The 20,194-nt window shown below is 39.2% G+C and overlaps 3 protein-coding genes across 3 annotated transcripts; all 3 read left to right on the top strand.

Annotated features, from left to right (window-relative positions):
- The first annotated feature begins 7,212 nt into the window (after positions 1-7,212).
- Positions 7,213-11,269, top strand: LAZ1 (organic solute transporter ostalpha protein (DUF300)). Its single transcript, XM_048118561.2, has 8 exons — positions 7,213-7,511; positions 7,590-7,646; positions 8,491-8,599; positions 8,837-9,024; positions 9,140-9,228; positions 9,686-9,947; positions 10,142-10,393; positions 10,601-11,269. The coding sequence occupies exons 1-8, from the start codon at positions 7,341-7,343 to the stop codon at positions 10,937-10,939; spliced, it is 1,467 nt and encodes a 488-aa protein (XP_047974518.1). The 5' UTR covers positions 7,213-7,340; the 3' UTR covers positions 10,940-11,269.
- A 2,976-nt stretch (positions 11,270-14,245) lies between these two features.
- Positions 14,246-16,386, top strand: LOC125215803 (QWRF motif-containing protein 3-like). The gene is made up of 6 exons (XM_048117357.2): positions 14,246-15,284; positions 15,370-15,489; positions 15,590-15,706; positions 15,787-15,873; positions 15,952-16,059; positions 16,159-16,386. The coding sequence occupies exons 1-6, from the start codon at positions 14,310-14,312 to the stop codon at positions 16,234-16,236; spliced, it is 1,485 nt and encodes a 494-aa protein (XP_047973314.1). The 5' UTR covers positions 14,246-14,309; the 3' UTR covers positions 16,237-16,386.
- Positions 16,387-16,532: 146 nt separating this feature from the next.
- On the top strand, positions 16,533-19,903 carry LOC125212615 (protein STABILIZED1-like). Its single transcript, XM_048112826.2, has one exon. It carries the CDS (start codon positions 16,716-16,718, stop codon positions 19,785-19,787), a length of 3,072 nt encoding a protein of 1,023 aa, XP_047968783.1. The 5' UTR covers positions 16,533-16,715; the 3' UTR covers positions 19,788-19,903.
- Positions 19,904-20,194: the final 291 nt, after the last annotated feature.

The raw sequence follows: 20,194 nt of genomic DNA, 5'->3' as shown, positions 1-20,194 counted from the left end.
TATGTGAAACAAGTTAAGAAATGCCGGCTTTGTATTAATATATGCGTAGATAAAAAAATTTCATTATTATTTAATAAACAAGAAATTATCTAAATTTGTGTATATAGATAGCACATGAAATGACATTATTGCCCTTATTTTAAAATATGTATATTTCTTTTTTTCATATTTATTAGTGATGCAACCTTCCAATAAACTAATTTAATAGTAGTAGTATTTATTAACAACCTGATTACGTACTAACTAATTAGGTCTATCAAAGAATAAAAAAATTACCTAAAAAACAGATCAACCTGAATCATTGTAAGCAAATTTTTGGAAAACCAAATATGCTCAGATCAACAACAGTCCACAGTTTCATCACTACCTTGGAAAATCCAAGAGAATAATTATTTTAACCATTTGAATTTTTCGAAAAAAAAAAGAGAAAAATTGGTATCTTTGCCGATTCATCCGCAAGAAAGAAGAAAAACCCTCATCAAATTTTAAACAATTATTCATTTTGTAGAACAACAGTAGTGGCCCAGATCAGCACAAGATCATAATTGCCTCACAGGATCATAATTGTCATGCCACAGTCGAGTGTTATGGTCACAAATTAAAGAGGGAAAAGAAGCTCAGCTCAATTGGCTTAATTGATATGTCAGCTGGAGGGCCACATCAGCCTAAACAGAAATGAGAGAGAATGAAAGTTGAGGGGCCTAAATGCAAAGGGGAGAGAAGGGAAACAGATTGGGTATATATGCAGAGACTCTCTTCTTCATCAGCATCATGAAAAATGTGTGTTGTGTGCGCTGAGCGCTTGGGCTGAGGATCGTGGATCCGAAGCATTCCTATCAGTTCTTATATCGTTAATCTTTCGTTCTAGTATTTCAATTCCTTTTGTAGTTGTGTGTAAACATTCTATGCCAACAATTATCAATACATTTCTTATCTAGATCTTTCCTATTTGAGTTTGCACATTTGATTTTGGATTAAGTTGCATCAAATCATGGAGGTGATCATCGATTGGAGCTCTTCTTGTGGTTTGGTCATGCAACAAATGGTATCCAGAGCTAATATTCCTTGGACAATGATGTCGGCGACGCGATTGACGGAGCCGGAGAAGAAAGAGTTGGATTGGGAGAGTTGACGGGAGCAGCGGACGCTGGAATCGCAGCAATTCGAGGCTCGACGGGAGAAAAAGAAGGTTGGAATTTCAGCAGCTACTCCGAAATTTCATCTCGAAGTCCGGTGAAGAAGTTGCAGCCGCGGATGAGGAATCATCATGTGTTGAAGAAGAGGATCTGCAAGTCGAGATCCGACGACAACAATGGGAGGCTCGATTAGCGGCTCATTGGCGTCGCATGGATGCTAAATTGGATGCATTGAAGGAAGCAATTCTAGATCTAAGCTCCTCGAGCCAAAGTTGATCAACGGCGACAATGGACCAGAATGACGGCAGCCGTGGATCACACGTGAGGGCTGGAGTGGTGCACCACAGTTGCAGCACGGATCGTGATCCAATGGAGAGTAATCTATCTCCAATTGCTGATCTGCAGAATCTCAGGCAGGTATCCTCTGTTCGAAAATATATCGATGCTTTTGGTGAGTTATACTCTAGGGTTGATATAGAAGAAGTTGAGGCCTTGAGGTTGTTTTTATTGGGGTTAGTGGAGGAATTACAAACACCGGTTCGAAGGTTTACACCCAAAACCTTAGCCGATGCTTATGCCCTTGCTAAACTTCAAGAATTAACGTTGACCGGCGTATTACCATCATTATATGAGCGTGAAGAGCAGCATGACAATTCTTGGAGATATGAAAATTTGAATATGAAACTGAAGGTTGAAGGATTTAACCTTCTTGGTGAAGAGGTGATTGAGGTTCGGGAGATGAAAGATACTGATGATAAATGTAGTAGTTTAATTTTGGCAGAAAACTTGATCATGGCAGTGAGTGAGTTGAAATCGGCTGAAACTCTTGATATGAAATTGAGTGAATTGAGTAACAGAGAGAATTCAAAAAATGATCAATGTGAGAAAGATTTAGCTGCTAACTTGGATAACCTTGGTAGTTTGATTGAAAATGAGAAGATAAGGAAGGGTTGGGAATATAATTCCAGTGAGTTTGCGAAGTTGAGTAGTGAAGAAAATGGGGTTTCCATAGAGGTCTCGGTGGGAGAGGTTCTTTGTGCTTGTCAAGAGATCGATGAGACGCGTGTGCAAAGGGAGGATAAGGTTGTTGCATTGGTGATAGTGGCTAGCAAACTTGGTTGGCTCGCGTCTAAGTGGTTTACTACACCCATGGTGAAGATGAAAACGGATGGGGTAGGATTAGGCATTTTGACAGTTGCTTCTGCGTTGATGGAAAGTTGCTTCTGCGTTGATGGAAACACATGAGTTTGGGAAAGAGATGGAGCATGTAGTAGACAACCTAGCAACTTTTGGAAAGGGGAAGGACAACTCTACTTACTGTGCACAATTTGCTACAAGTTTGATGGTGCATAGGAGTTATTATCTTTCATTGAAGTGGCTATTGGATTGGGATCCTAAACCGAAGGTGAAGATGAAGCTTATGAAGTTTTCTGGTCGAGCCTTCTATGAAGAAAAGTCTATGGATCTGAGAATGGTGGATAAGGAGATCTCTAAAGAGGATTTGATTGCCTTGGATAGGAGTGGTGTTGAACCATCACAATGAAAATATACCTTTTATTCTATTTAAATTATACATTTTTTAATTATTATAGTCTGATAACTTTTATTCTAATTAAATTAAAATATACCAAAAATGAAAAAAATAATTAATTTGTGGCTTGGGCTTGGCCATGATGCGGTTAACTATTGTGGACACCCTAAAGGATGGGAATAATTGTCTCTTCAACTCTCTTTTAGTAGGGAAGCGAGAAGAAGTTGAAGTGACAAATAAAGTTTTTGCTACTCCTGCGAAGTTATCTTTTTTAAACATATGAATGGATCGCTATTGTTAACTGAAAATTATGTTGATAGTAAATATATGTAATAATCCTTCATTAAAATATTTTGTAACATTTAATATTTACGATTGCGTCATAGTAATTACTGGTTTCAAATCCGCCGTAATCACATATACAATCCATGTAAATGTACATGCATTCCTTGCTAACAGTATATGATAAGGCTAATTTCATGCATCGGTTATATGGTGAAAAGCGTTATAATTTGCTGGGTCTAACACGTTTCCTAAGCCAGGTGTGTGAAAAATCGCTAGATCGAGGAAATGCTGAAGGAAACGGTCTAGAAAAGGAATGAAGTGAAGTGAGCAGAATTCAAAAGAAAAGAAGGCGTGACGGAGGGAGTCAGTAGCTGAGGGCAACAAAGTCTATCTATACCTCGATGGCCCCCACTCCAACGCCTATATATAGAAGAGCATGCAACGCACAAGAATATCATATTTTTCACTCTCTTTTAGCTCACACACATAACACACACTTGGGAATGGGAGATCTGGGGTAGTTCGAGTTACGAAGGGTTCATTTCTTTAGAAGTTCTCAATTGCAACACCGTCCGCGTGTGGACGAAGATACAATCTCTTTTAATTTCAGTTGTTTTGCACTTTTGCGGTCGAACTTCACTTTCGGGGGTCGACTTGGCTGTTGATGATACTCGTTATCTTTTCGCTTTTGTTGATTTGCGTTTAGTTGTGATATTTTAAGTTGATTTACGTAGATCTCGCTGCTGAGAGTTTATTTTAACAAGTATTATGTTGATCTCTATTTTATTTTGATGTTGTGGTGCTCGATCTGGGAATTCGGTGATAGATCTGTGGTTTATTGACTGATTGGAGGTTGTTGTTTAAATCTGAAGTGATGAAGTGTTTCTGTTGGTTGGAGTTTGTGTCGGACGCTTGGATCCGGAGTTGATTTAGCGTCTGAGGTTGGATTCGAAGTGAGAAGGGAAGTTGTTAGATGGGTTTGAGTTTTCTGCTTGTTTCCTGTTTTACTTCGTCTAGCATCTATAGATCTGTTTAGTTCTTCGTTATTATGCATCAATTTGATTTAGATTTAGTTTGCTTTGCTCTGATTTCGTTCATGTTGTTTTTCTTATGAGTTTTTACGCAATTTGGTTGAAGAAGAGGATGTCGCTGTTAGTTAGTACCCGAGTTAGTTACTCTGCCAGCTTTTCGTCCGTACTCTGCTTTTTCAGTCATGGTCCCCACAGTCAGTTGTTTCCTAGGTCTAGGTAATTAGAGTAGTTTTCTTAGATCTGTGAATTGAGCAGTTAATTTCATTTGCAACGTTCTCTTGTTATTTCGCCTAAGTCTAGCTATTAGTGTAGAAGTTTTAAAAATCCTCAAGTCAAGTTTAATTTGTTTTCCTCAACCCAAGAAAAATGCGTGGCAGCAGCCAACACCAAAAACAAGTCCAAATCCTTGAACATGATTATTACGCATCCTTCTCTGTGGGATCGATCCATACTTCCCTATACTAGGTTTAGTAAAGTGGTTGAGGGTTTTTTTTGAAAGAAGTGCTATGTGTGTCCGACGACCAGGATTTCCTGCGACCAACGAGTTCCTAGACCGCGTGATCTAGTGGATTTGCTGGACCAAGGGAACCTGTTTATTTCCTTCTGTGCGCACCGTGAACACACACACACTTAAAAAGTTAACTTTCAGTATATACTGTAAATGCTAACTACATATATAACCTAAAAAGAGATATTTCACCGAATTCATTTTTTCTCTCGTGAAATTTATGCCCTATTTATTATAGAATAAACTACATTTTTAGGCACTATACTTACTGCGACAAACAAATACGGTCCCTATATTGTCAAAATAGTTCGTTTAAGTTGCTCGTTTACCTTGTAACCAAATTTCTGAACACGACCCCAGAAGCTTAAAAAGGACATTTTTGTAGTCTACAAACATTTCATAATAATAATTATCTAGTACATCCCCTTGGTGACCGAGTTGGTCGACTTCTCGTACAAGGTCCAGTTCTCCTGAAGTTGCTTCATCATCTGCACCTCCAAGGTATTGCTCAACGTCGCCGCGGCCGGTGCTGAGCGCGATGTAGAAGCGCCCGTAGCAGAGAGTTGGAGGGGGATCTAGCTTCTCGGATTGCAGACTGCTAGTCCCGTGGACGTGGGCGCCTGGAGAGTGTCGAGGGGGGCTCCTCTGAAACGTCGTCGTTGAGGTCGAAGGTGCGTGAGCCACTACTACTATTGTAGTTGCCGGCGACGCCGAGTTTTGTCCCCTTCGCACCAGGAGCGCGCTCTTCCTCGCGCAGATGGCTCTGAATTTGGAAACCCGCGGAACGAGGGATTCGTCCCAGTAGCCGAACTTAGGCCACCCTTCAGTATTGAACAACTGACACGACAACGCTTTTATGTCGGCTTCGTACGGCCGCTCTTAGCAGAGCGGAGTTAGTTGTCGTATATGCCGGTGAACATCTTGAGGGCTATAGTGATCCTGCTGAACTTCTTTCGGATCTGGTCGTGTGTACGCTCGACGCTGTTTAGATTCAATTATGATACACAAAACAAAAGATAATAAAAAGAGATCCAACCAACAAAAATTGAATCTAAACAAGAATTGATGGAAGATTAGGAATGGAAAGCATGTGTATAATGATGAGATAAGAGAGTTATTACCATAGGACCTTGACCAAAAGGATGGAAACAACCCTAGGCAACTTTCAATAGCTCTATCATCCCTTGACTCCACTACTCAATGGATACACCCCATTGATGCATACCTCTACTTGAATCAATCTATGAAATTGAGACAAGCAACCTTCAAGGAAGGAATTGGATACATTCCTCAAAGAGGAAAACTCACTAGGGGGATAACTTCAATCACAATCTTAATCTAGAATGAAAAATGACACCAAAAGGTATTTATACTAAAGCCCCAAAATGTGGAAAAAGGCCCTCAAAAACTAAGTCTCGGGTGATTCACCCGGTCGGGTGAATTTCAGGGTGTAAAACACCCGCCCGGGTGTTCTCTCTGGACTCCCTCGCCAGTTCTGCGCGACTTCTGTAAAACCGTCATAACTCCCTCATTCGGATTCCGATTGAGATGTGTAAGATACCCACATGAAGCTGTTTCCAATAAGAAGACGATGGTGGTAGTTTCATAGCTTTCGGATATCATCTCGATAGGACGGTTTCTGGTTGAATCCAGCTGTAGTTGAAATCCTTGACGCACGGCTTCCATGATCGTATCAGCATCGGTGTTAAAGAACGGATCGAACTCAGACTCGTAAATGAAAGTGGACCCTATAGATCTAGGAGTCTCGACCCGGTAGTCTTCGTAGCCGGGCCAACGGGCACCGCCTCCGCCGAACATCGTCATATCGTTGTTGGCACTATTCAGGTTTGGGAAATTGTTGGGATCCATACTTGATAGAGAAAAGAGAAGAGAGTAAAAGAGTGAATTGTGTGTGTAAAAAAAGAGAATGAGAGAGACAGTATATATAGAAGTTTGAAAAAAAAATATCATAAAAATGCGTCAAGATCATCCGAGATCATCCTCGTCCACGGTCCTGCAATGGGCGGACGAGGGGTCGGGCGAGGCATCGACCACGACCGAAAGATCGGTCACCCGACTATCCCTCTACAATGGGCGACGATCACGGACGAGGACGAGTAACATGGATCGTCCGCCCAATTTTTGCACCATTGTGGATGCGCTTATGGATGTACTATTATTTTCGTATCCACGTGAATGACAATAGCTCACCATCTTCTAAACCATGAAAATTACTCCCTCCGTCTCAGATAATTTGGGACACTTTGACTCGGCACGGGTTTTAAGAAATCTAATGGAAAGTGAGTTAAAAAAGTTGGTGGGATATGAGTCCTACTTTTAAAGTATTAATTTTATAATAAAATATGAGTAGGAATGGATTAGTGGAATATAAGGTCAACTATCAAAAATAGTAAAAATGAAGTGGGACAAATTATGTGGGACGGCCCCAAATGAAAAATTGGGTCGAATTATCTGGGATGGAGGGAGTACTTACTAGGTACCACTTGCCTCCATATAAATTAAACAACACAAACAAAAATATACAAAGAAATTAATACTAATATAAAAACACAAATTTACAAGAGTAACGATGAAAAATAACCCAACATTTCAGTAATAATTACCCCAAAAATAACAATAGACATTAATACGAATAATAACTAATTTTAAAAAATAAAATAAAATAAAATAGTCATAATTTTGTCGTCGTATGAAATCGTCCCATCCTCCAGTCTTCAATTCAAACCCCTTCTCTCCTACCGCGATACGAAACCGAATCTACATGAGCTTCCAATTCCACGGATCGAAATCAATCCAATTCCCAATCGGAGTCAGCTGAATTCGAATTGATGCTGCTGAGAATCGTCAATTCAGGTTATTATCATCTCCTAATTTGGCTCACCGACGAATATTCAACGCCTATATGGGCAGTTTTGATCGCCGGTACCTTCGTCGTCGTCACTCTCACCCTCTCCATATACCTCATGTTCGAGCATTTGTCCGCCTACAAGAATCCCGAGGTTCCACTTCACCCGTTTCTACGACCTTTCAAATTGCTGCGGATTTTGTTTATTTTAACGCCGATTTGGTGATTGCAGGAGCAAAAGTTTCTCATAGGAGTGGTACTCATGGTTCCATGCTATGCTGTTGAATCAGTAAGCTTTTCCACGCCTTTTTTTAATGTCTTTTTCTGCCTGGTTTAGCTGAATAGTTATGATTGATCATGAGATATTTTGTTGATTTTGTTGGTGGATGTGTTACAGAAGTGGAAATTTTGGTGTATTGGAAGATGTTTCTGTTAAATTGAGTTTGTGTTTAGCAGTATTTTATTGTGATTAATAGATAATAAGACTACTTATATGGTGAAAGATGAGATGGTATAGCAGTGTTATTTATGAATTCATTGTGCCTATTAGGTGGAAATTTAGACATTTTTTTGAGTTTGCAAAGATTTCGTATCCATATTATGGTCACTGTATGGTGGATCACCTAAGATTAGTAGATGATTCACATGTCGAAGGCTTGAAGCACTATGTTGCTACAAGCTTCAGTGTATCGGTAATTCTTCCAATACTAGCGTTAGGGTCCTTTATTGCTTTACAGCACTAGAGTACTCTGTTAACATTTCCAAATCCATATTTAAAATTACAAACTGTGGTATTTATTGGCTTATGCAAGCCTACAACATGTTTTTTTAGTATGATCACAATAATTTTTGTAGTTCTATAGTGGGATCACTTCTCTCCTCAGTTAATTTACTTTTCATAAGACAATATTTCCGAATGGGATCACTTCTCACACAGTGGAGTAGGCAGATAGTCACTGTTGCTACTAATTAGTTTTATACTTCTATTATGGAGTACACTTTCCTGATTGATATCTTGAATTGCTTCAAATTATATGTATTCTTGGTTTCACTCTTTATGTGAATTTTCCTGGTACGAGTTGCTTATGAAACTTGATATTACTTCCTTCTCAAGCAACGTCTTCTGTTTGCAGTTTGTTTCAATGGTACACCCAGCAATTAGTGTTGATGTTGGGATTGCTCGTGATTGCTACGAGTCCTTTGCCATGTATTGCTTTGGGAGGTATCTAATTGCTTGTTTAGGTATATAATCAAGCTTTCTTCTTAATATTGAAGTTCTTCAATTAGTATATGTAATTACACATATTGTTAATTTCTTATACTCCATAAGTTAGCAGATCAATAAATGCTTCAAAAAAACTTGTACTAGTATAACATTATGCTAGTTGACATGGCCCCTGGTCATCAAACTTCTTGCTAAACTAGAGTAACTAACTATTTGCCGGAACAAGATCATCCAATTTTCACATGGTGAATTAGGCGGAGAAGAGAGGGCAATTGAGTTTATGAGGAGGGAAGGGCGTGCAGGTATGAAAGCACCCTTACTAGATGATCATGGTCATGAAAGGGGAATTGTGAGGCATCCCTTTCCGATGAACTATATCTTGAAGCCTTGGAAACTTGGTCAGTGGGTTTTTCAGGTTATCAAGTTTGGAATTGTTCAGTATGTAAGTTCCATCTTCATGTGTAATCTTTCAGTGTGTGTGTTCTGATGTTCACTGTTTCTATTCTTTTATCTCGCTAATCACCATGCTTTGACAAGTTTGGAAACTTCAATGGCAGATGATAATAAAAGCATTGACCGCAATTTCAGCAGTAATTCTCGAAGCTTTTGATGTGTATTGTGAAGGAGACTTCAAATGGAATTGTGGGTACGTACGTTACATCCTTTGAATATATGTATTCACTAGATATTGGAACTTTTTTTTGATTACCTGCAACCCTTCAAGATTGTGACACACATGTAGCAGGCAGAAAGATGGGACCATGGGAAGCCTAAAATATTAAGAAAACAGTAGGCAATCATGTTTTTTCTTGGATTGGCTAGAGTGAAAAGCCTATGCTACCTTTTTGATGCACCACTCATTGAAGTGAAACTATACTTATAAGCTAGTGTGATGTAAATTGTTTAAATGAATTTGGTACTCCAATTTTTGTTTTATCTAATAAAGTAATCATATCGATTTATAACCTTCATACGAAGTATGCTGCTTAACCTCGATTCCTATGGATTTTATTCTTTTTAAGATTTACTCAAAGTTAGTAGCTCAAATGAATGGATAAGAAGCTTGGTTACTCTTAACAATTTTCCCCTTCTTTGTTTTATAGGTACCCGTATATGGCTGTGGTTTTAAATTTCAGTCAGTCATGGGCTTTGTATTGTTTGGTTCATTTTTATGCCATCACAAAAAATGAATTGGCGCACATCAAACCACTGTACAAGTTTCTGACATTCAAGTCAATTGTGTTCTTAACTTGGTGGCAAGGTGTTGCAATAGCTCTTTTTTATGCCGTTGGCTTATTTAAAAGTCCAATAGCTGAGTCCTTGCAATTTAAATCAAGTGTTCAGGACTTCATCATCTGCATAGAGGTAATTATGTTAAGCTGCATTTTCTTAGCTGCTGCTCTTGACCGATCTTCGTTAATTATGTTCAGGCTTCCATTGTTGATATCAATATCTTGATTTTGATAGATACACAATGGGCTCAGTAGTCAATTTCTTCTTGTATTACAGTTTGATATAATATTTTATGTTATGAATGTTTGTGTATTCATCCAGGACAGATGGGTCTTGCTTCTGTGGTTCACCTTTATGTTTTCCCAGCAACGCCTTATGAGTTAATGGGAGATCGCTTTTCTGGAAGTGTTGCAGTCCTCGGAGATTATGCATCCGTGGATTGTCCTCTGGACCCAGATGAAGTTAGGGATAGTGAACGCCCCACAAAGCTGCGCCTTCCTCAACCCGACTATGAAGCCAGAAGTGGAATGACAATTAGAGAGAGCGTTAAGGATGTTTTTCTCGGGGGTGGTGAATATGTAAGTTCTTCTCAATTCTTCTTATACTCAACTCTTCTGCAATATTGAAATTATTCGTTAGCATATTTGTGTAGTTGAAGAATCCTATGCCTTGATTCTTCGTCATTTTAAAAAAACAATTTTTCTGCACCGCTGTCATTACTTTTGCCTGATGTCGAATTCCTGGTGGATGGTATTAAAACAGTTTTTCTGCACATTTCTATGCAGATTGTGAATGATGTGAAGTTCACAGTCACTCAAGCAGTAGAGCCAGTAGAGAAAGGAATCACTAAGTTTAACCAAAAGCTGCATAAGATCTCCGAGAACATAAAGAAGGAAAAGAGAACCAAGGACGACAGTTGCATTTCCTCGGCAAAGGCAGTGATCCGAGGAATTGACGATCCCCTCCTTATTGGGAGCTTCAGCGACAGCAGTAGTAGCTCGAAGAGGAAGAAGCACCGACGCAAATCCGGGTACACCAGTGCAGAGAGCGGCAACGAAAGCAGCATCGACACTGCATTTGGTGGTTACAAGATTCATGGCCGTCGATGGCTCGTCAAAGATTAGTAATATCAGTTCAATTTCCGGCGAACCGACAATGCACCGCCACCACAATGGTGGTTCCGATAGCTGAGACGATGCTGTTATGTATCTGGTGCTTGATGATCAGAGGAATGAATTCCACGAGCTATTGCAAAAGGCTGTAGATTTTTTCCTCTTTTTGAAATTATTGTATAGAGAAGAACGAATGAAAAAACTCTTCTATTTGTCACACTCTACTCTACATAGAGAAGAAACTGATGTTTGGTGAGGAAGATATTGATTTCTTTGTACAAGAAGTAGAATAAATAAATTATGGGTGACGTAATTAATAGGATTATATTTTTCTCGAGGAAATTCCGTTTTCTACCTGTAAATTTGATCGTATCACGCCATATAAAATGTGTATTCTAATCAACTCAATGGGATTTACTAAGTTTTCTACTTTTCTCACATTCCAAAGTTACTCAATAGATAATAGTGACTATACATTGGTTCGTATACTTACGAATAAAGATAAATATACATTAAAATGTACACCATGTACATAAAATCATTAAATTTTAAATTCAATTAAATTAATTTAGAAATATGTGTTATTATTAATTATATAAATATAACAATAAAAAGAAATAGTATATGAAAAATTTTACTCTCTCCTTCCCACAAGAGTATGCATTTTTCAGTACGAGTTTTAATGCACATTTGTTAAAGTAAGAAAGATGTAGAAAGGAAAAAAAAATTATTATTAGTAAAGAATGAGTCTCACCTCTTTAGAGAGAAAATGACTTTTGACAATTAGAAAGTGCATACTTTTATGAGACAAATTAAAAAAAGGAAATAATGCATACTCTTATATGACGGAGGGAGTATAACATAGTTTCAAACCCGAATTGAAATAATTATACAATCACTACGGAAGAAAACGGCTAAGGATATTTTTTAATGTAATTAAGAATAATAATTTGCATATTTAATAGTGATTTTGGTCCTTAAAATCATTAACCTTTTAAAAAATCTGTTATTTCACATAAATTCTAAAAGTGATATGAAAAATCACAAACTTTGGTTAAGAGTGTTTTTTCCTAGCCCGACCTGAATATAAAATTTTTGGCAAAATACGGTCTACATGAACAATCGTAAAGTCTTTGTCCTCACACCAGAAATTTAATACCTTACAACATATTTCCATTTACTAGTCTTTTCTATAAATCTAAGAATTTGACTGACAAATAGTAATTTGAAGCTTTCTAGGTTATAATACTTTGAATCATGAAAATGAAAATGGTCTGCGTAATTGGGAAAATGTTATGTATATTTGAGGAAATGACTGATATACTACTGTTTGTGTTTCTTAAATATTTTTATTAGACCTTAGGATTTTACACATCATGCACCACATGAAGAAATATAGTGACAACTAATATTAAAAAATGCCACATAGTCCAACCAGATTAGTCTTCTGGCCCGTCAGGGAGAAAACACAACTGACATCAAAGTTTGTCGTTTTCGTACCACTTTTATACTCCCTTCATTTAGTGGATATATTTCTTTTCGACACAGAAATTAAGAGAAATGTGTGTAATGTATTAAATAAAAAAGTAGGAGCGAGGAAAAAGAAGGAAGATTAAAGTAAGAGATGGAGATCATAAATGAGAAAAAATGTGTTAACTTTTATTAAAAAGACAAATGATTTCACTACTATGAAACGTACTAAAATGACAAAATGATTCTATTACTATAAAACATAGGGAGTAATATTTATAAATAACACATTTTTGAGGAAGTTAAGGGGTTTAAGGGATCAAAATCCCTTCTTAATATTGAGTCATTATAAAAGTATATAAATTTTATTTTTGTGCAATTATTTTTCGTCTAGTTGTAATTTAATTTGATATATGGTAGGTAAAAAATAATTTAAATCAATGAAGTTATACTATAAGATTTAAGTTTTTAGAGTTTCTTGAAACTTTTTTATGGATAGTCAATTATCTGATTCTATAATTTAGTTTTAATATATGCGGTTATCGTTCTATTTTAATAGCTATAATATTTTGATATAATAGTATTGAAAAGATCCATTCTCGATTTATGTAATTTGCATAACTTGACTGTATATGGATCCGGTACGAGTCGGTCCTCACTCAAGTGATGACGATAGTTACTGAAAGTTTATCACGAGACGCAAGTACGCAACTCCTCTTGTATGCTTTTACTAATAGGATTATAGGAGTAATACAAATTGCTTTTGTTAATTGGATTCGAAAAATTGATTTGGTTTTTGAACATAAAGTTTAAATTTTGTTCCCAAATATTCATACACCGAATATCAATCTTACTCCACAAGATGTTTATTTTATTCTTTTATTTTTAAATTATATATGTAATGTGAAATTTAATGAAGGGATGAAATGGAAAGACGAGTTAAACTACAATCTCATAACCTTGAATGGTTTATTTCATTTTTCATGGAGATGTACGCGGTTTCGAATTTCTGAAATAGAAATACTTTTACAATAATCTCACAATCGCAAATTAGTTTTATAACAAAAACATAACCTATAAGGTAACACCATTATTGTAAGATGAATATAAGATTCAAACCGGACTTCAAGGGCAATTACCTATTACACAATATTATTATAATTTTATTAGTATGCTCTGTACTAAACACATTCTAAATACTTATCTCCTCCAAATTGGCAGTTGCCATAAAATTATTAGCTTTAAACTTAAATATTACACCACAAATGAAAATGTTGGTAGAGTAAAAGCCAAAACTTTTAATATAACTACTTCCCTAAAATCAAGATTGAGTCGTGGCAAATCCCCATTAAAATTTAAACCCATGATTAAATCACACTTAAACAATATACCTATCTTCTCAAAAAAAAAAAAAAAAATTAGAAATTTCCCCACTTAAATATGCCGGCTAAGCTAAACAAATAAATCCCCACACAACACTCTTCTACCCCACATATACACACAAACTCAAAAAATATATACAAACATCAAATTTGAACATAATATACATCACAAATATTTTATAACTTCTAATTTGTCTCTTAAAACAAGTCAAGAAACGAATTAACGCATCATATCCATATTATCATATATACCAAATCCAATTCCCTTTCCCTTAAAAATACTCCAATTGATAATATTTGAAAAGTTTAAATCCCATTCTTTTTTACCTAATATCGCCGAATGATTAAAAGTTTTAAAATTCAAAAAAGAAAACAAATTTAGTTACCATATGATTAGAGTTTCAAAATTCAAAAACAAAACAAAACAAAACAAATATAGTTACCATATACCATGGAAGAGCATTGCCGTCCATTCACACGCCTCAGCTATATAAAAGTGGCGGGCTTTTCCCATTTCTCTCAACACCAAAATGAAAAACAGACGCACTCTCACCATCACTGCGTGTTCCGATATGCAGAAATCGAGAGAATTGAGCCCGGCGTCGAGCACGGCTTCTACTTCATCAACAACCGATTATTATTACGGCAGCGGCCTTGAATCCCCAAATAGTATTCTCGCTCCAATGAAGCAGAGAGCCGGTCAATTGAGAAAGTCTAAAACCCTTAAAAATTCAGGATTTCTCCGGGGTCTTTGGCCGTCGACAGCTTCGTCAAAGCCGAGGAAGGCGGCCGATTTCATCGGCGGCGAGGAGTCGGAGCAGGGGAGGAGGAACGGAAAAATTGATCGGAATCTCGGCCGGCAGCGGAGCTGCACCGAATTCAGGCGGACCCGGAGCCAGCGAGAGGATTCTAAGGAGAATCGCAATCCAATTTTGGGAGGATCGACGCGATACACGAGGAAATCAAATTTTCTGGATAAATCGCAATCGTCGGAAGAAGGTAACGAACATATCATGCCGGGGAGATACTCTATTGATGAGGTGGCAGTGAGAAACAACTCCTTTTCGAAATACGATTCGGGCCTGAATTTCGATTTCTCGTTGGCGTCGTATATGGCCCCAACCGTCAGCTCGAGAAAGCACCGGATCGACGACGTGCCGTCACGGTCACGGCGGTGGAGCGGTGAACATCTGGAAATTGATAATAATAAGAAGAATTATCCGAAAATTTCCAACTCGGGGAAGAAGGGTGGTGGAGATTGGGCCGGGCCGTTGGCACGAATGGGCTCTCAGAGGGCTTTGAGCTCTCACAAAGGGAAGGGAGTGAGGAATATTTTGAATTTGGGGATTAATTTGGTGAAGGGGAGGAAATCTTCGTCGTCGGCCGGGCCGGGCTCGGCGGAGAATGTGCATCAGTTGAAGTTGCTGCATAATGGGTTGGCTCGATGGAGATTTAGCAATGCAAAAAGTGAAGTTGCTAATGAGAATTATGTTAAACATTGTGAGGTATACTCTATTTTATTTTTTATATATGTATGATTATAGATTAATTGTGTATTAGTAGAGTAATATTTTGGGTTTTTTTTGTCAGGAAAAATTCCAACATGTTCAAGTTGCTCTTTTCAAGCTTCAACAGTCTATCTTACAAAAGAAATTACAGCTGCAGAAGGAGAAATTGGAGATGAAATTAAATTACATAATTCAGTCACAGGTAAATAAAATTATACTCCTATTAAAGTGATAATACAATTAATTTATAGATTAATATGCACTCTAATGTTACTTACAAAAATAAAACCATTTCATCATAGATGAAAGCATTGGAAGTTTGGGCAAACATGGAAAGACAATATTCATCAGCAATTTCAAATACAACAGATTGCTTGCATTCTGTTGTTTGCAAAATACCCCTCGTTGATGGAGCAAAGGTATATATATTTGCTTAGTAAAATTATTTATTTTGTGGAGTCAAAAATTGAAAATTGATTCGAATATAAATTTGTTGCAGGTTGAACCACATATGGCTTCAGCAATGTGTGATGCATCAAATCTTGCAACTAAAATCAATATTATGGTTGCTGCCTTTCAACCAACGGTAATGAATTAGTTTGGTGTTAATTGGGTGTTTGTGTCTGTGAAAATTATGGATATTAACTTAATTTAATTGTGTTAGGTTGAAAAAAATGTTGGAGTCGTGGCTGGACTGGCAAATGTAGTTATACAAGAGAAGCAACTATTGGAAGAATGTTTGGACCTTTTCAAATTCATCTCTACATTGGAGGTAAAATTGAGAAAATCTATAGTTTAAATTTTTGCTGCACAATTAATTTAGTTGGAAACTAGTGGAGTAGTAGTAATTTCATTTTGAATTTAATTGCAGTTGGAAGAGAGGAGTTTGAGGAGTAGCATTATGCAATTAAGGTTGATGCAGCAGCAGCAACTAGGGATGTTGGCATAATTTCTTGTTACTCTCTCACACTCTGTAAAAGATTTAGATAAATTTGTAAGAAAGTAGAGAAATTTCTACTTCATTTAATAAGAATTTGTATCCATTCGTACAATATGCAAATTCTATGATTGAGTCAAGATTCAAATTTTCCTTTGTAAATTATTTTAATTATAGTACCAATTTTATGTAAATTCTTATACAAAAATCCCTATCCATGAGCTAAATTATACTACTACTCCACATGAATATAGTTTAATTAGGAGTAATTTTTATATAAAATAGTCCCAATAATTTTTGTTAGAATTATCTAGAAACGCCATTTCTATACAAAACACACAGTACACACTTGGATCATCTCGTCGGGAAAAACCGGCTTCATCATCTCCGGCTGCTTTCACTCTCTTCCATTCCCCCAATTTTACACACACACACACAGCCCTCTCATATTCCAATTTCCCCCAATTTTCAAGCACATATCAAACCTAAAAATGGTGTATGTCCAATCCCCCTTCAGCAAAACCCTAACTGTCAATCTCAATCCTTCAACCACCACTCTGCGGGACCTTAACCTCCATCTCCATCGCCACCACCTCATCCCAATTTCCCACCAGCGCCTCTATCTCTCGCCGCGCCTCCTCTCCACCGAAGGAAACGACGCCGTTTTCCTGTCCGATCTGGGGGTTTCCCCAAATTCAACCCTAACCCTACACATCCCTCTCCTCGGCGGTATGCAAGCGCCTGTGGCTCCAAAAGCCAGGACCGACTTCCTCAACACCAAGCCACCTCCGAATTACGTCGCCGGGCTGGGCCGTGGCGCCACCGGTTTCACCACCCGATCTGATATCGGTCCTGCCCGAGCTGCCCCTGACTTGCCCGACAGATCCGCTGCGGCGATCGGCGCACCTGGGGCGCCTGGCGTCGGCCGAGGCCGGGGGAAGGGAGCCGGCGAGGAGGAAGAGGAGGAGGAGGCTGAGGAAAAGGGATATGACGAGAATCAGAAATTCGATGAATTCGAAGGGAATGATGCCGGATTGTTTGCTTCTGCGGAGTACGACGATGAGGATAAGGAAGCTGATGCTGTTTGGGAGGCGATTGATAATAGGATGGATTCGCGGAGGAAAGATAGAAGGGAGGCGAGGTTGAAGGAGGAGATTGAGAAGTATCGAGCCTCGAATCCGAAGATCACTGAGCAGTTTGCTGATTTAAAGAGGAAATTGTACACATTATCGACCGATGAGTGGGATAGCATACCGGAGATCGGGGATTATTCTCAGAGGAACAAGAAGAAGAGATTCGAAAGTTTCGTTCCGGTACCAGACACGCTGTTAGAGAAGGCACGGCAGGAAAAGGAGCACGTGAGTGCTTTGGATCCGAAGAGCAGGGCGGCCGGTGGGACTGAAACGCCATGGGCACAGACTCCGGTTACCGATTTGACTGCTGTCGGTGAAGGGAGAGGAACTGTGTTGTCATTGAAGCTCGATAGGTTGTCCGATTCAGTCTCTGGATTGACTGTGGTGGATCCTAAAGGTTACTTGACAGATTTGAAGAGTATGAAGATCACTAGTGATGCAGAGGTGTCTGATATAAACAAGGCTCGATTGCTGCTGAAATCAGTAACGCAGACGAATCCGAAACACCCTCATGGCTGGATTGCCGCCGCTAGGTTAGAAGAGGTGGCCGGGAAGCTTCAGGCTGCACAGAATTTGATTAGGAAAGGGTGCGAAGAATGCCCTAAAAGCGAGGATGTGTGGTTAGAGGCGTGCCGTTTGGCGTCTCATGTTGATGCGAAGGCTGTGATTGCAAGAGGTGTGAAGGCGATTCCTAACTCAGTGAAGTTATGGATGCAAGCAGCGAAGCTTGAGTTGGAGGATGTGAATAAGAGTAGAGTATTGAGGAAAGGGCTTGAGCATATACCGGACTCTGTGAGGCTTTGGAAGGCGGTTGTTGAGCTTGCTAATGAGGAAGATGCGAGGCTTTTGTTGCAGAGGGCTGTGGAATGCTGCCCGTTGCATGTTGAGCTGTGGTTGGCACTTGCTAGGCTAGAAACTTACGATAATGCGAAGAAAGTGCTGAATAAAGCGAGGGAAAAGCTTTCGAAGGAGCCGGCTATATGGATCACTGCTGCCAAGTTGGAAGAAGCTAATGGGAATACTAGCATGGTTGGGAAGATTATCGAGAGGGGTATTCGAGCTTTGCAGAGGGAAGGCGTTGAGATCGATAGAGAAATGTGGATGAAAGAGGCCGAAGCAGCTGAAAGAGCTGGTTCTGTTGCTACCTGTCAAGCTATAATCCACAACACGGTTGAGGTTGGGGTGGAAGAAGAAGATAGGAAGAGAACTTGGGTTGCTGATGCAGAAGAGTGCAAGAAGAGAGGCTCTATTGAGACGGCGAGGGCCATCTATGCCCATGCTTTAACTGTGTTTTTAACAAAGAAGAGCATATGGCTGAAGGCTGCTCAGCTTGAGAAGAGCCATGGCACTCGGGAATCTCTCGATGCTCTGCTCCGGAAGGCTGTTACTTACATACCACATGCTGAAGTTTTGTGGCTCATGGGTGCCAAGGAGAAATGGCTTGCTGGGGATGTGCCTGCAGCTCGGGCGATTCTTCAAGAAGCATATGCTGCAATTCCCAACTCCGAGGAGATTTGGCTTGCTGCATTCAAGCTTGAGTTTGAGAATCATGAGCCAGAGAGGGCGAGGATGCTTCTTGCAAAGGCCCGAGAGAGGGGAGGAACGGAGAGAGTATGGATGAAGTCTGCCATTGTTGAGAGAGAACTGGGCAACATTGCAGAGGAGAGGAGGTTGCTTGATGAAGGGCTGAAGCAGTTTCCTTCGTTTTTCAAGCTCTGGCTGATGCTGGGGCAGTTGGAGGAGCGTCTTGCGAACTTGGAACGAGCCAAGGATGCGTACGAGCTGGGGTTGAAGCACTGCCCCAAGTGTATTCCTCTATGGCTCTCACTTGCTCACTTGGAGGAGAAGGTGAATGCATTAAGCAAAGCCCGCGCTGTTCTGACAATGGCTAGGAAGAAAAACCCTCAAACGCCCGAGCTTTGGCTTGCTGCAGTGAGAGCTGAGTCTCGACATGGTCAGAAGAAGGAAGCCGAAATATTGATGGCGAAGGCGTTGCAAGAATGCCCGACCAGTGGTATCCTCTGGGCTGCTTCAATAGAGATGGCTCCTCGGCCTCAACAGAAGACAAAGAGCAGGGATGCGTACAAGAAATGTGGCGACGACCCTCATGTCCTCGCTGCTGTGGGGAAGATATTTTGGCATGATAGGAAGGTCGATAAGGCTAGAACATGGTTTAATAGGGCTGTGACACTTGCTCCGGATATTGGGGATTTCTGGGCACTGTACTACAAATTCGAGCTCCAGCATGGTGGGGAGGATAACCAGAGGGATGTGCTGAACAGGTGCGTCGCTGCAGACCCAAAGCACGGAGAGAAGTGGCAGGGGATATCGAAGGCAGTGGAGCATTCCCATCAGTCTACGGAGTTTATCTTGAAAAAGGTGGTGGTCGCTATAGGGAAAGAAGATCATGCTGAAAATGGCAAAAACTAGTTCATTTACCTCAGTGATGAGTTTAGTGTTGCTTTTGATTTGGCTTAAGCATTAGATGTATGAATATGATTGTGAATTCTGACTAGTTCTTCAGCCTATGGATTTGCTTGCTTATCTTTGCTGCTTTGTAGAATTTGCTTATTGACTGGTTTTATTCATGTCCTGCTGCTGCTGCTATACACGCTCTAGGTTGTAAGTGTGTCTTTTGTATTGATCTTGGATTTCTTTGTAGTGTGATAATATCTAATTCTATGATCTACCATTAATGTAAAGCTCTGTTGTTGGTTTCTTACAATATGCTAAACATGAGATATGAAAATGATTAAAATTGGTCTAGAGTGTGCAAAGATTTAAAAAATGACAAGAAATCCATGGAGATGACATTGTTGAAATTGTTCTATTTTGCT

This window comes from Salvia hispanica, chromosome 3 (assembly GCF_029641045.1).
Source record: "Salvia hispanica isolate PSC_SH4W2 chromosome 3, Shi_PSC_v1, whole genome shotgun sequence".
NCBI classification, from domain to species: domain Eukaryota; kingdom Viridiplantae; phylum Streptophyta; class Magnoliopsida; order Lamiales; family Lamiaceae; genus Salvia; species Salvia hispanica.
The sequence above is the reverse complement of the archived record's forward strand: the minus strand, read 5'-3'. Positions and strand labels throughout refer to the sequence as shown.